The sequence below is a fragment of the Vipera berus genome (genome assembly GCF_964194415.1).
Source record: "Vipera berus genome assembly, chromosome: 12".
NCBI lineage: Eukaryota > Metazoa > Chordata > Lepidosauria > Squamata > Viperidae > Vipera > Vipera berus.
In genome coordinates, this window is record NC_138215.1 from 18487247 (window position 1) to 18500415 (window position 13169).

At 46.1% G+C, this 13169-nt stretch overlaps 1 protein-coding gene across 1 annotated transcript; it reads left to right on the plus strand.

The window, feature by feature from the left end:
• The first annotated feature begins 323 nt into the window (after positions 1–323).
• LOC308673474 (protein PML-like) lies at positions 324–13136 on the plus strand. Its single transcript, XM_081337167.1, has 8 exons — positions 324–500; positions 2294–2772; positions 3796–4373; positions 5721–5779; positions 6978–7245; positions 9405–9463; positions 9893–10025; positions 10850–13136. The coding sequence occupies exons 1-8, from the start codon at positions 450–452 to the stop codon at positions 11539–11541; spliced, it is 2319 nt and encodes a 772-aa protein (XP_081193293.1). The 5' UTR covers positions 324–449; the 3' UTR covers positions 11542–13136.
• The last annotated feature ends 33 nt before the right edge of the window (positions 13137–13169 follow it).

The following is a 13169-nucleotide window of genomic DNA, read 5'->3' on the forward strand; positions in this document are numbered from 1 at the left end:
GTTCTCTCTCTTCCTCCTTCCTCCCTTGCTTCCAGATCTCTCTCTCTCTCTCTCTCTCTCTCTCCTCCCTCTCTCCCTCTCTCTCTCTCTCTCTCCCTCTCTCCCTCTCTCCCTCCCTCCCTCCCTCCCTCCCTCCCTCCCTCTCTCTCTCTCTCTCTCTCTCTCTCTCTCTCTCAATGCTAGCTAGGATGAACTGCCTACTCCTGGAAGACCACCACCACCCTTTGCAAGGAAGTGCCCGAGAAACCTCTGAATCCTCTTGTCGGGAGGGAGGGAGGGAAGGGTGGAAGTGCGCCCGCGGGCGCCAGAGAAAGCCACAGGCTTCCGTTTCCCGCGGGTCAGAGAGCGGCTTGCGGAGAAAACGAAAGTTAAAGTTTAGTTTGGCAGATCGCTGCCTCCTCCCCAGCTGACGGAGTCGAGGGTCCAGTCCACGTTGCTAACGAGCTGCGATGGCCGAACAAGCCGCCTCGGAGCCGGGGTCGTCCGGCTCCCCTTCGACGGTAAGCTTCGGGGAAGGTTTCCGCGATCTGTTCCAAAGTAACGGGGAGGGAAGGAGGGCGGGCAACTCCGGAGCGGAGACTTACTTGGCCCAGAATGCAGAACACTGTCCTCCAGTTTGGGGGGGTGGGAGGGGGAGGGGTAGAGGAAGAAGCCCCCCCCAAAAAATACTTGGTCCCATCTAAGAGTCTTGAGAGAGAGAGAGAGAGAGACAGAGAGAGAGAGAGAGAGAGAGAGAGAGAGATCTGGAAGCAAGGGAGGAAAGAAAGGAAGGAAGAAAAGAGAGGGAGAGGAAGGAGTAACGCGGCCGTTAAGGGACTCTGGCTTCCCCCGTGGACTTTGCTTGTCAGAAGGTCGCCAAAGGGGATCACGTGACCCCCGGGGACACTGCAATGGTCATAAGTACGAGTCAGTTGCCAAGCATCTGAATTTTGATCAAGTGATCTTAGGGAAGGCTGCAACGGTCGTAAGTGTGAGAAAATGGTCATAAGTCACTTTTTTTTCTGTGCTGTTGTAACTTTGAAACAGTCACAAAAATGAGCTATCGTAAGTCGAGGACTACCTGTAGGATGATATGAACTAATTGCCATGGTTCCGATAGACGAGACCAGTAGAAACAGAACTCCAAGGCAAGAGATTTCCTTAAAGAACACATTTATTGGCTACAAAGTATCAGCACTTTCAAAAGTGAAACCAAGACTGAAGTTTCCCCCCCCCATTGGTTACAATGTTACAAAGTTAATTTCTCCACCCCAGTAATAGTCATAAATCACATTCCCCAGTTAACTACTTTGGGGGGCGTGGAAAGTTTCAGCCGAGAGCAAGGACCTTGGTTCCCACAGAACACTTTATTGTTTTAACTAAACTAAAAAAATACTCATCTCCCCTCCAAACTCTGTGGCAACCGAAAACGAGGTGGAAATGGCTTCAACCAAATTCGTTTGCAGTGTTGACACTGATTCTACTTTATTGTAAGGATCCATGAACAGAGTCTTGCAGGTCTGAAGGCACGGGCTTCCTGCTTTAAATAGGTTGATTTATTCAAGAGGTTCCTTCCCAATTTTATCCCTCTGACCAATGAGCCACGGAGGGTTCCTGCCTCTCTTCTTTGAATGTAGCTTCCCTTCCCTTCGTCCCCCAAGGTCGCCCACAAGTTCCTTTACAATTATTGAGAGCTAGAGAAAGCAGCTGATACTGGACCATTGATCTCAACCTCAGCCTCCTGAAGAGGAGTGGACTCGAACTCTCAGGAACCCCCTCCTAGCCACTTATCTGGGGGAATTCTGGGAGTTGAAGTCCACCCGTCTTCAAGTGGCTGAGGTTAAGAAACACTGGGCAGATGGATTGAAGATTTACTCTCCAGGACATCTGGCAATCCTCCAGATTTCCACTCCCAGAATTCTCAGCCGGGGCCATGCTTGCTGGGGAATGCTGGGATTTGAAATCAACCCATCTGGAAGCGGCTGAGATTGGCATAGATTGGGTTTAGAATTTTTACCGAAAGGTGAAGCCAAATCCACAGCGTTGGGGGGAAATCAACGGAAACTAATTCCAGTTGTCTTGTTAGTTTTTGATTGACAGTTGACTTTCTCCTCAGAAAGAATTGACCAAAACCAATACTGTTGAATGGGGAGGAGGTCTGAAAAATGGCCAAGTACTCTGCCACACCCAACTTCCTACACATTCCAGCTGGCAGCGTTTCATTTCCTGCTTGCATTTTATTCCATTTCAGTTGCATTCATTAAACTGAGTTGGGTTAATCTAGACATTCCTTTCACATCTTCTCCTTCCACAGGAGATGAATGAGGAGTTTCAGTTCCTCCTATGCGACAGATGCCACTCAGAGGTCTCACACCCCAAACTCTTGCCCTGCCTTCACAATCTGTGCTCCCTGTGCCTTGAAGAAAAGCCGATTGATCTCTGTGCCATCTGTGGAACTCCGTACTTCCACCTTGCAGAGACCTCCGAAAAGCAGGATAACGTGTTCTTCGCCAACCTCCAACTCAATTTCGATCTCTACCAGAAGGTCACTGGGAACAAAGAGTCGGTTTGTAATAACTGTAAGGCAGAGGCAGAGTTTTGGTGTTTCACCTGCAAAGAGTTTCTTTGCCTCACGTGTTTCCGAAGCCACCAGAGATATCTGAAGAAAGAGAGTCATGAAGCCAGGCCGCTGAAGGACTTCCAGTTAGAATCTTGTGTGGACTTCCTTTCAACCATCAGAAAGCCCAACACCATGTTTTGTTCTAAGGAGGGACACAACATCCAAATATTAAGGTAGGGTTGTCCATCTATGCTTCATTCTCAAAGTGGAGAACCTCTTTTAAGCCACCACCCTGTTACCCACTGGCTGGCTTTCCTGTCTGCGCCAAGGCTGATGGTTTTAGAATCTGGAGCAAGAAGCAGTGAGCTTTGTGGCTCCAACGGACATCTAGAGCGAGGCGCGGAGAGGTTTTGAACTAACTAGCTAAGATTGAACAAGATGATGGGAAAAAGAGAAGTGCCCCCAGCTCTAATGAAATAAGCCCCAGTTGGGTTTTCAGAACACTCCACACGGTTTGTAGAATACGTCCCAGTTCATACAACATTCTGTGGCATAAGGCAATGAGTGAGTAGCCTCCGAAGCAAAGTTTCAGGAAATAGATAGCCTTTATTGTCTTTTTTTTTACTGTGGGCACAATGGCACACATTAAAAATGAAATTTAGTTGCTTGCTCTCAAAGTGTACACATACATAACCCAACAAGATCTCATTCTTGCAGATGAGTCTCAGCTTAGCTTGGACAGTCATGAATCTGGATATTTCTTTAGGGACAATTGTTCAAGCCTTGTTAGATTGGCCTAGTTCAGGGGTAGGCAATCTTGGCTCTTTTATAACTCATGGACTTCAACTCCCAGAATTCCTGAGCCAGCCTGAGCCAGGAATTCTGGGAGTTGAAGTCCACGAGTCATAAAAGAGCCAAGGTTGCCTACTGCTGAACTAGGCCAATCTCTGCTTAGCTAGAATCCCACTTCTATTCTCCATCTGCTCCTCCTAAGAAGACATTTCCTCCAATCTTCCATGGTAAATAGTGTATTTCCTCCATACTTTTAATCTAGTAGTTTCAAATATTACTCAACTGGTAAATGGTTTTATCCTCTTTAATGGGATGGTGACATTGCTTGAAGACGCTCAGGTTTCTAATGTGAATTGACTGGGTGCTAAAGACCCAGTTCTGAGATCCCCGTGCAAATGAAGTGATCGGGGCTGGATAGGCAGCTCCAATCAAAAATCATATGCTTTCCCTTTCTTGATCCCCAGCCTCTACTGCAAGCAGTGTTCTCAACCTATGTGTGCCATTTGCACCCTACTGGACAGCAGGCATCTGGGTCAACATTGCGACATCAGCCAGGAAATAGCATGCAAGCAAGAAGAATTGCAAAACATGAGCGTGGAGCTGAAGGAGAAGAAGAACGCTTACAACAAAACCTACAGCAGGCTTGAGGAACTGGTGAGGAACATGGAGCAGTCAAGGAACAACATGAAAGAGCTGATCCAGCAGCAGATAGAGCAGATGATCCAGTCGCTGCAAGAAAAGGGCAAAGGATTCTTAGCCGAAGTAGAAGCCCACCATAACCACCAATTGCAAGAGGTAAATAAGATGCTGCAGGAGACGGATGGAGTGGCTCAGAGAATTACATCCAGCCAGAGGTTTGTGAAAAAGTTGCAACTCTATGCTTCTGGCCAAGAGGTGTTGGAGATGTATCCTTTCCTCAGAATGTCCATGGTGGACCTCAAGAAGAAGGAGCCATCTGCTGTAAATGGAATCGAAGTGAAGAACTACCAGGAAATCAAGGCCCAACTTCAAAATTTGCTCCAAAGAGTGACGAAAGACCAAGGTAAGGTTTTGCAAAGACACGCAGGCAGTCCTCGGTTTACAGCCACCATCGGGATTTCTGTTGCTAAGCAGGGCTTTTTTTGTCATAGAACGCTCAGAATGGAGTTCCGGCACCTTTTTTGGATGGAACCTTGTAGGGTAGGCAAGGCAGGTTGTATGACATGTGTGAGTTCCGGCACCTTTTTCTTTTACAAAAAAAGCACTGTTGCTAAGTAATGCATTTATGAAGCGAGTCGTCAGGGAACTGGGTCCAATTTTAGGACCCTTTCTACCACTGTCATTAAAGCGACTCCTCCGGTCTCTAAGGGAATCCAGTTACCCCCATTGACTTTGCTCGTCAGAAGCCAACTGTGTTGTAAGCTACCCCGAGGCGTCGGAGATGAGATGGGGGGGGGGGAAATAAATTTCATAATAAATAAATAAAACTAGGAAAGACACAAATAGCATTTATGGCAGTTGACCACAGGATGCTGGTTGCCAAGCACCCAAATTACGATCACATAATCGTGGGAACAGTCGTAACTTTGAGAACGGGTTATAAGTCATTTTTCCCCAGGGCCATTTTAACTAAACCATCCTTAACCTGGAGTAGTAACCAGATACCCTATTTTCCATGGCTAAAGTCCCAGATTCACATCCTAAATGTCTTGAATTAAAAAATCAGTGAGAGAAAATAGCGCGGCTTTACTTGGGGGAACACAGAGACCCACATGACCATGGGGTTAGCTGCCCCCAGGAGAACACCTCCCCCACCTGTTTTTATAATGTTTTTATCATGTTAAAGCTTTTATATTAATTCTGATTTTAATGTTGAGTTGATTGCTTCTATTTTATGCCAGCCAGAGCCCTTCTCTGGGGGGGGGGAGACAGTTTAAAAATACTAAATATCAATAGATAAATAAATAAAAACGTGGAGCCTCGTGGCTACTCCACAAGACCGATCTTTGCACAATCAGCTCTTTCCCAGAGGATCTGGAGCTACAAAACCAACACCAGGTGCCAATTTCATAGTGCCTTCTAAGAGGCTAGCCCAGGGCTCTCCAACCTTGGCAAGACCTGCGGACTTCAACTCCCAGAATCCCAGAATCTGGGAGCATAAGTCCACAAGTCTAAAAGTTGCCAAGTTTGAAGACCCTCCTGGGCTAGAGTCCTGGCATGGAACGACTTTAGTAATTACGGCTGAATTTAATCTTATTATCGCTCTTTCCAAGGTCCCAAACACCTAGCTGTCTGGATGAGACAGTGTTGCCATAAACCAGAAGAAATTGTAGAATGACGTTTTTATGACTGTGTCTTTCACTCTGCTGCCCTGTTTTCTAACCCTTTGGTTTTTTTCTGTCGTCTTCAGAAGCCGAGCCAGCTAAAGCTCAAACAGAGTCAGCTAAAACTCAAACAGAGCCTCAAGAGGTGAGAAGGCTTGCATGTGCATCTTATATACCGACAGCATGTTGCATTACAGCAGAGAGCTGTTAGCCTGCGGCAGCTCAAAATCAGGAGCCTTTGTCAAGGAATGTAAGGTTTTTAAGAAGAGGTTGGATGACCGTTTTTCTGAAATGGTGCAGGGACTCCTGCTTTGAGCAGTGGGTTGGACTAGAAGACCTCCAAGGTCCCTTCCAACTCTGAATTTGTTTATTGAAAGGCCTAGGTTTTGTGAGTTACAGCGCATGTTAGCAGATGGAAATGTTATTGCCAATCAAAATATTAAGACATCAGCACTGGCCCTTAAAATGAAGATTCAGGTTTTGTACTAGATTGTGTAAATTCCTGTGCAGGTGGTAACAGAATAACAGAACAGCAGAATAACAGAGTTGGAAGGGACCTTGGAGGTCTTCTAGTCCAACCCCACCCTGCTCAGGCAGGAAACCCTATGCCACTTCAAACAAGAGGTTGTCCGATCTCTTCTTAAAAACTTCCAGTAGTTTTTGACTTATTGGTTAAGTGAGTTTGGCCCCATTTTATGACCTTTCTTGCCACAGTTGTTAAGGGAACCTCTGCAGTTGTGTAGTACCACGGTGGTTAAGTGAATCCAGCTTTCCCCGTTGACTTTGCCAGTCAGAAGATCGCCAAAGGGGATGGCGTGACCCTGGGACACTGCAGCCCTCATAAATATGAGTCAGCATCCCAATTTTGGTGGAGCAGTGGGCTAATGCCTCCTTAAGTAACACCAGCTGCCTGCAATTAGTGCAGGTTCGAGTCCCACCAGGCTCAAGGTTGACTCAGCCTTCCATCCTTCCGAGGTAGGTAAAATGAGGACCCAGATTGTTGGGAGCAATTAAGCTGACTTTGTAATAATGCCGCTTGGGGGGGGGGTGAAAGCCCTAATAAGCAGGCATATACATAGAATGAAGGCTACTGCTAAGCTTGTAAGCCGCCCTGAGTCTTCGGAGAAGGGCGGGATATAAATGGAATTAAAATAAAAAAAAATTGATCATGTGACCCTGGGGATACTGCCAAGGTCGTAAGTGCAAAAAACAGTCTTAGGTCACTTTTTTTTTAGTGCCGTTGTAGCTTTGATCAGTCACTAAATGAATGGTTGTCAGTTGAGAATGACCTGTACCAAGATACGGGCGAATATCATCATGGCTTTGTTTCTTTTTCCTTCCAGGACCTTTTGGGAAGGTCACTGCTAAAAAGGCAATCCACTGAAGGGGAAGCCAACGCTGGCAGCCATCTAAAAATTATCAAAATTGAGCCATTAACGGAGGAGGAATTTAATGCTTCCACCGTAGACTCTTACAGCTGTTTGACGATGGATGAACCAGGGACCAGTTATGGATCCACCAGAGATCACTCAGGAAGTGAAGGGGGCCTCAACGAAAACCCAGATGATTGTCTAGAGTTTGCTGTCAGCGGTTCAGATGTATCTGATCTAGGTAGCATTGTATTCAGGATGCTTCGTCTTGAAATTTGAAGAGCATTTCAGTTCACGCATAAAACAGAGGCTCTTTTTTGGGGAGGTGTGAAGGACAGTTTCTTTTCTGGGTGAGGTTCATTCCAAGGAAGGCCCGAGATAAAGCTGCCACGATATAATGATCGATGAAAAGAGCTTTTGGTCACTTAAAGGAGCAGTTATCAATACCTTATACAAATTGCAAGTAGCAGGTTATTTATTTGTACCCCTGTCTTTATGATGTTTATAAATAATTTCGGCAAACATACTTAATACTCCTTCCTCTGCCACTTTTTCCCTAAAAATACAACCTCGTGAGAGAGACTAGCCCACGGGTCGGCAACCCGCGGCTCCGGAGCCGCATGCGGCTCTTTGAGCCATCTCCTGCGGCTCCCAGCCGCCCGGTGCGCGCGCACCTCTTCGAACGGGCAGTGGTGCGCGCGCACCTCTCCAAATGGAGAGTGGCACTGCCCGTTTGGAGAGGTGCACGCGCACCTCCCTGAATGGGCGGAGGTGCGCGCGCACCTCCCCAAACCTTTGGAGAGGTGCGCGCGTACCTCCGCGCGAATGGTCCGCGGCATCGCTCTTTGAGGAAGCTGCCGCGGCCCGTCTGCAAAGCTGCCGAAAGCGGCAGCTTTGCAGATGGGCCACGGCAGCTTCCTCAAAGAGCGACGCCGCAGCCCGTTCCGAGAGGTGCGCGCGCATCTCCCCGAATGGGCGGAGCTGCGCGCGCACCTCCCCAAACCTTTGGAGAGGTGCGCGCGTACCTCCGGGCGAACGGGCAGCGGTGCCGCTCTTTGAGGAAGCTGCCGCGGCCCGTCTGCAAAGCTGCCGAAAGCGGCAGCTTTGCAGATGGGCCACGGCAGCTTCCTCAAAGAGCGACGCCGCAGCCCGTTCCGAGAGGTGCGCGCGCATCTCCCCGAATGGGCGGCAGCTTTGCAGACGGGCCGTCGCCGTCGGGCAACCGGGAACCGGTTCCATCTCACTTTTTTTAAAAAAATGGCAACCGCGTGCGTCCGCGCATGCGCAAAAAACCATTTTGCGCATGCGCAAAACGTTTTTTGTGCATGCGCGTGCATGGACACACGCACGTGGCTCCCAGTTTTTTTAATTTGTGATGGAACCGGTTCCCGGTGGCTCTTTTCCTTTTTTAGGTTGCCGACCCCTGGACTAGCCCAAACTCACCCAGCTGGATTTCATGCCTAAGGTGAAACAAGAACTCACCTTGCCTCCTGGTTTCTAACTATAATGCAAGCTTGCATTACCCAAAAGTAATTTTTTTTTTAAAAAAGGAAGGGATAGAGTAAGTGTTAATTTGAAAAAAAAATATTGGCTAAGTTGACCTTGACCCCTGTTTGATGGTGCTTCATATAATTCTCTCTGAACCCAAAGAGATCTAAGTTTGGTTTGAAATTATTCAGAGAAGATGCCAACCAATATTCCATATATTTTAAGTTGATCAGTGTTAATATTCCTTGAAACTATTTTTTTATGATCTCTAGAGACTATCCTAAATTATTCACTTGAGAAATTGTATTTCAATTATTACCTGCCTCAAATTCACCTTCTCACTTATCTGCATGGGCGTCCTAGTTTACTTATGGATGCCAGAGAAAATGGGGCATTTATAGACTCTTAGTAGCTAAGCAGATGGAAGGAAAGAGAACAACCAGCAGGTAGATCAGGGTCTTTAAACTTGGCCCTTTTATGACTTGTGGACTTCAACTCCCAGAATTCCTCAGCTAGGAATTTTGGGAGTTGAAGTCCACAAGTCATAAAAGGGCCAAGTTTCAAGACCCTTGAGGTAGACAGACCCAATTACAGGACCAATGAGGGCCCTTTTAGAAGGCTTGGAGGACTAGGTTAGGAACCTGCCGGAGAAGGTCCATCTATCTCACGGGTGTCAAACTCGCCACGTGACGTGTTGCAACGTATTGCAATGTTTTTTTGCATTGCCAGAGCTGGGGTGGGTGCGGCCTCCGTATGATCCAACCAGCCTGCAGGCCGGCAGTTTGACATCCCTGATCTATGTGGTCACAAAGACTTGATGCTGACTTGATGGAATGTTATCATATCATAGAAGTAGCTTTTCATTGTGATTTCATTGTGGCTGTTCCTTCACTTTTGTCCTTTCTTTGGCAGAAGAGGACTCCTCAATGAACCTTTCTTCAGAAGAAGAGTACACTGATGACGAAACCGGGGTGAGGGCATAGTCACCTACTTCCAGAATGCCACTCCTTGGCATTCTCCTCATAACATGAGTTTCTCCCCCGATGATTTGTAGACCAACAAATTTGAGCACACCTATCTGTGCTACCTCAAGAAATGATTCACGGATCCTCCTTTCACTGTATTGACTGGGACAGCAGTATCTCAAATGACCATGTCATAGAAAACAGGTTATTTGGCCCGTTTCATATGATTTCTTGTCATGAAAGGGAGATCTTAACTTCAATTTATTTGCTGCAATATATCTGTTGGTTCTTGAAGTTGTTACAAGACCCTTCCCTTGACAATTGAGCTTCATGGTTCAATTCTTCCAGTTTTTACCAAATCATCATGACTGAGGGGACAAGTCAAATAGTTCTGGATCTCCAGAGCATCACACTGCTTGTTCATCTTTTTTGCAGGCCTCAGTCTTGCCCCTGGACATCAATCCTACATCACCAGTTGGCCAGAAAAGCCCAATGAAGTATCCGTCCAGCAAATCTGAAGATCTTAGCTTGGAGTCCAAGATCATATTCTTTGACCTCAAGGTTCTGCGTAAGTGTCCTTGGCCTCCAGGATATTTCTGATCATGTGTATCCTGGGAGCCAAATGTGGTCATCTTGCCCGAAGTAGGTCAACTCAACCTTCTGTTTCCTAGAATGACCTGTAACCACAAAGTGTGAGTGACACCATCACCTCACCCATGGCCTTGCAGGGTGGAGGTATCTCCAGAAGACTCCATCATTCGCTCTTCTTCAGTTGTTTCTGTAAAGGAATGTTCTTACTCCATGTTGGGTCTCAAAGGTTGATCACAATCTTTTTTTATTTAGCACCCAAGAAGAAATTTTCAGTATTATTTGCTCTTTCAGTATGTATCTCTTTTCCTCCCTGCTCCCCTAGTAGAGGTAGTCCTTGACTTATGACCACCATCAAGTCCAGAATTTATGTTGATAAGTGAGAAACTTGTTAAGCGAGTTTTGCCCTGTTTTACGATTTTTCTTGCTACATTTCTTAAGTGAATCACTGCAGTTGTTTAAGTCAGTAACACGGTTGCTAAGTGAATCTGGACTCCCCCTTGGCTTCGCTTGTCAGACGGTCGCAAAAGAGAATCACATGACTGCAACCGTCATAAATGTGAATCAGTTGTCAAGCATCCAGATGTAAATCACATGACCACAGGGAGGCTGCAATGGTCATAAGTGAAAACCGATCATAAGTCGCTTTTTTCAGAGCGATTGTGACTTCAAACGGTCACCAACTATGCTGTTGTAAGTTGAGGACTACCTGTATTCTTATTTTTGTTAGGTATGAGAAACATTTTAAGATCCATATCTTTCATCCCTCAGCCCAGACCAATGAAGTCTCTCTTTTCATTGCAGCAGGAAATATCCTTCACCTGGTCGCGCTTGGAGAACACATGCCCCCTTTCAGCATCATGATTTCTCACCCCAGAAACACGGGTGATAAAGTCTGTATGAATGGAATGAATGAGTTCCTCAAGTATCTAAGCACCCTTCATAGGCCCATTTTTGTGGGATACAAGTTATGGTCCATGGAACTCCCTGCTCTGCTGGATGCCCTTCGAAAGATCGACAAGGAAAAACAGTTTGAAGACTCCATCTTTGGTTTCCTGGATGTTTTGCCCTTTTTCACAGAGAAATTGCCTGAAAACTTGAATTACATACTGAAAAAATTAGACAAGATGTATCTTCAGGGACAGCCGGACTGCACCAGCACAGGTGAATGTGCCAGAGCATTGAAGGATCTCTGTACCGACTTCAAAATTAAACCTGAGACCCAAAAAGAGCAGGTAATTGCCTGTTCCAGCTTCAGATGTTACTCTTCCCTTCAACCTCTCCAGCAGAAGAAAGTCCTGTCCCGGCCCTCCATGCAGACTTTGGCCCTACACAACATTTCCCTTCCCGATCTGCAGTCTACCTATCAAAGGGACCCCGAGAACGGGCTAACGAGACTCTGCAGGCGTTTGAACGCCAAACGGAGGACTGGTGAGAAAAAAATTCACAGGCTGAGCAAGATCCGCAGCTGTTTCAAAAACCTCCCATCATCTTAATAATAATAAGTTGGAAGGGACCTTGGAGGTCATCTAGTCCAACCCCCTGCTCTGGCAGGAAACCCTATACCATTTCAGACAAATGGCTGTCCAGTCTCTTCTTAAAAACTTCCAGTGTTGGAGCATTCACGGTTTCTGGAGGCAGGTTGTTCCACTGGTTAATTGTTCTAACTGTCAGGAAGTTTCTCCTTAGTTCCAGGTTGCTTCTCTCCTTGACTAGTTTCCATCCATTGCTTCTTGTCCTGCTTTCAGGCGCTTTGGAGAATAGCTTGACCCCCTCTTCTTTGTGGCAGCCCCTGAGATATTGGAAGACTGCTATTATGCCCCCCCTGCTCCTTCTCTTCGTTAAACTAGACATCCCCAATTCCAGCAACCATTCCCTATATGTTTTAGCCTCCAGTCCCCTGATCATCTTTGTTGCTCTTCTCTGCACTCTTTCTAGAGTCTCAACATCTTTTTTACATCATGGTGACCAAAACTGGATGCAGTATTCCAGGTGTGGCCTTACCAAGGCATTGTAAAGTGGTATTAACACTTTACGTGATCTTGATTCTATCCCTCTGTTAATGCAGCCTAGCACTGTGTTGGCTTTTTTGGCAGCTGCAGCACACTGCTGGCTCATATTGAAGTGATTGTCCACTAGGATTGCGAGATCCCTCTTACAGTTACTACTACTGAGCAAGGTACCCCCTATACTATACCTGGGCATTTGATTTTTCCTGCCTAAATGTAGAACCTTACTTTTTTCACCACTGAATTTTATTTTGTTAGATAGCGCCCAGTGTTCAAGTCTGTCCAGATCCTCCTGTATCTTAAGCCTGTAACTTCTGGAGTGTTGGCTATTCCTGCCAGTTTGGTGTCGTCTGCAAATTTGATGAGTTCCCCATCTATCCCTTCATCCAAATTGTTGATGAAGATGTTGAAGACCCTGAAGTCTTCTCAATGTTCTTCACTTCCACAGATGTATTAAGCGACACTCTGATTTTTTAAGGGATTAAGTCACCCCTCTGTACACAAGGAAATTACCTTGAGGTAAAAGCACACGGGTTGGCTGGTACATCTGGCCAAAGAGTCTCTGACATTTCTGTGACTTGAGTTCGCATAGACTGCATCATCGTGTTTTATGGAATCCACCAAAGAGGGTTATTAGGTTGGTGCATTATGCTAAGCCATGAGCCTTGATTTACAAGCCACAACGTGACAAGGTCACACAGGACAACACCGTGCAGACCGCATTATGGCTTAAGAAGGCAAGGATTCAGTCCAACTCAAAAGGCCATCTCCATCCTATTTGGTATCTCTCAAGGGATTCTTTGCTCATAGAGATGAAATAATTGATGATATGAAATCTGAATGTCCACCACAAAAGCTCAGCTAGTGTTTTAAGAAGCTGAGAACATCTTCGCTTGTAGTTGGGTGAACTTCAACTACCAGCAGCTCCAGAAGAAAAGAAAAAAAACCAATCAGTAAGAAGAAAAGCCAAAAAACATAGTTAGCAATATTAAATGCAATGACAATATTAAAAGTTGCAATAAAGTTATAATACCAACAACTTTCTGTGTGAAGTCTCAGACTAAGTTTGCTCCTGACCTCTTTCCCCCTCTCAAAATCTAGTTGGTCACTTGGAA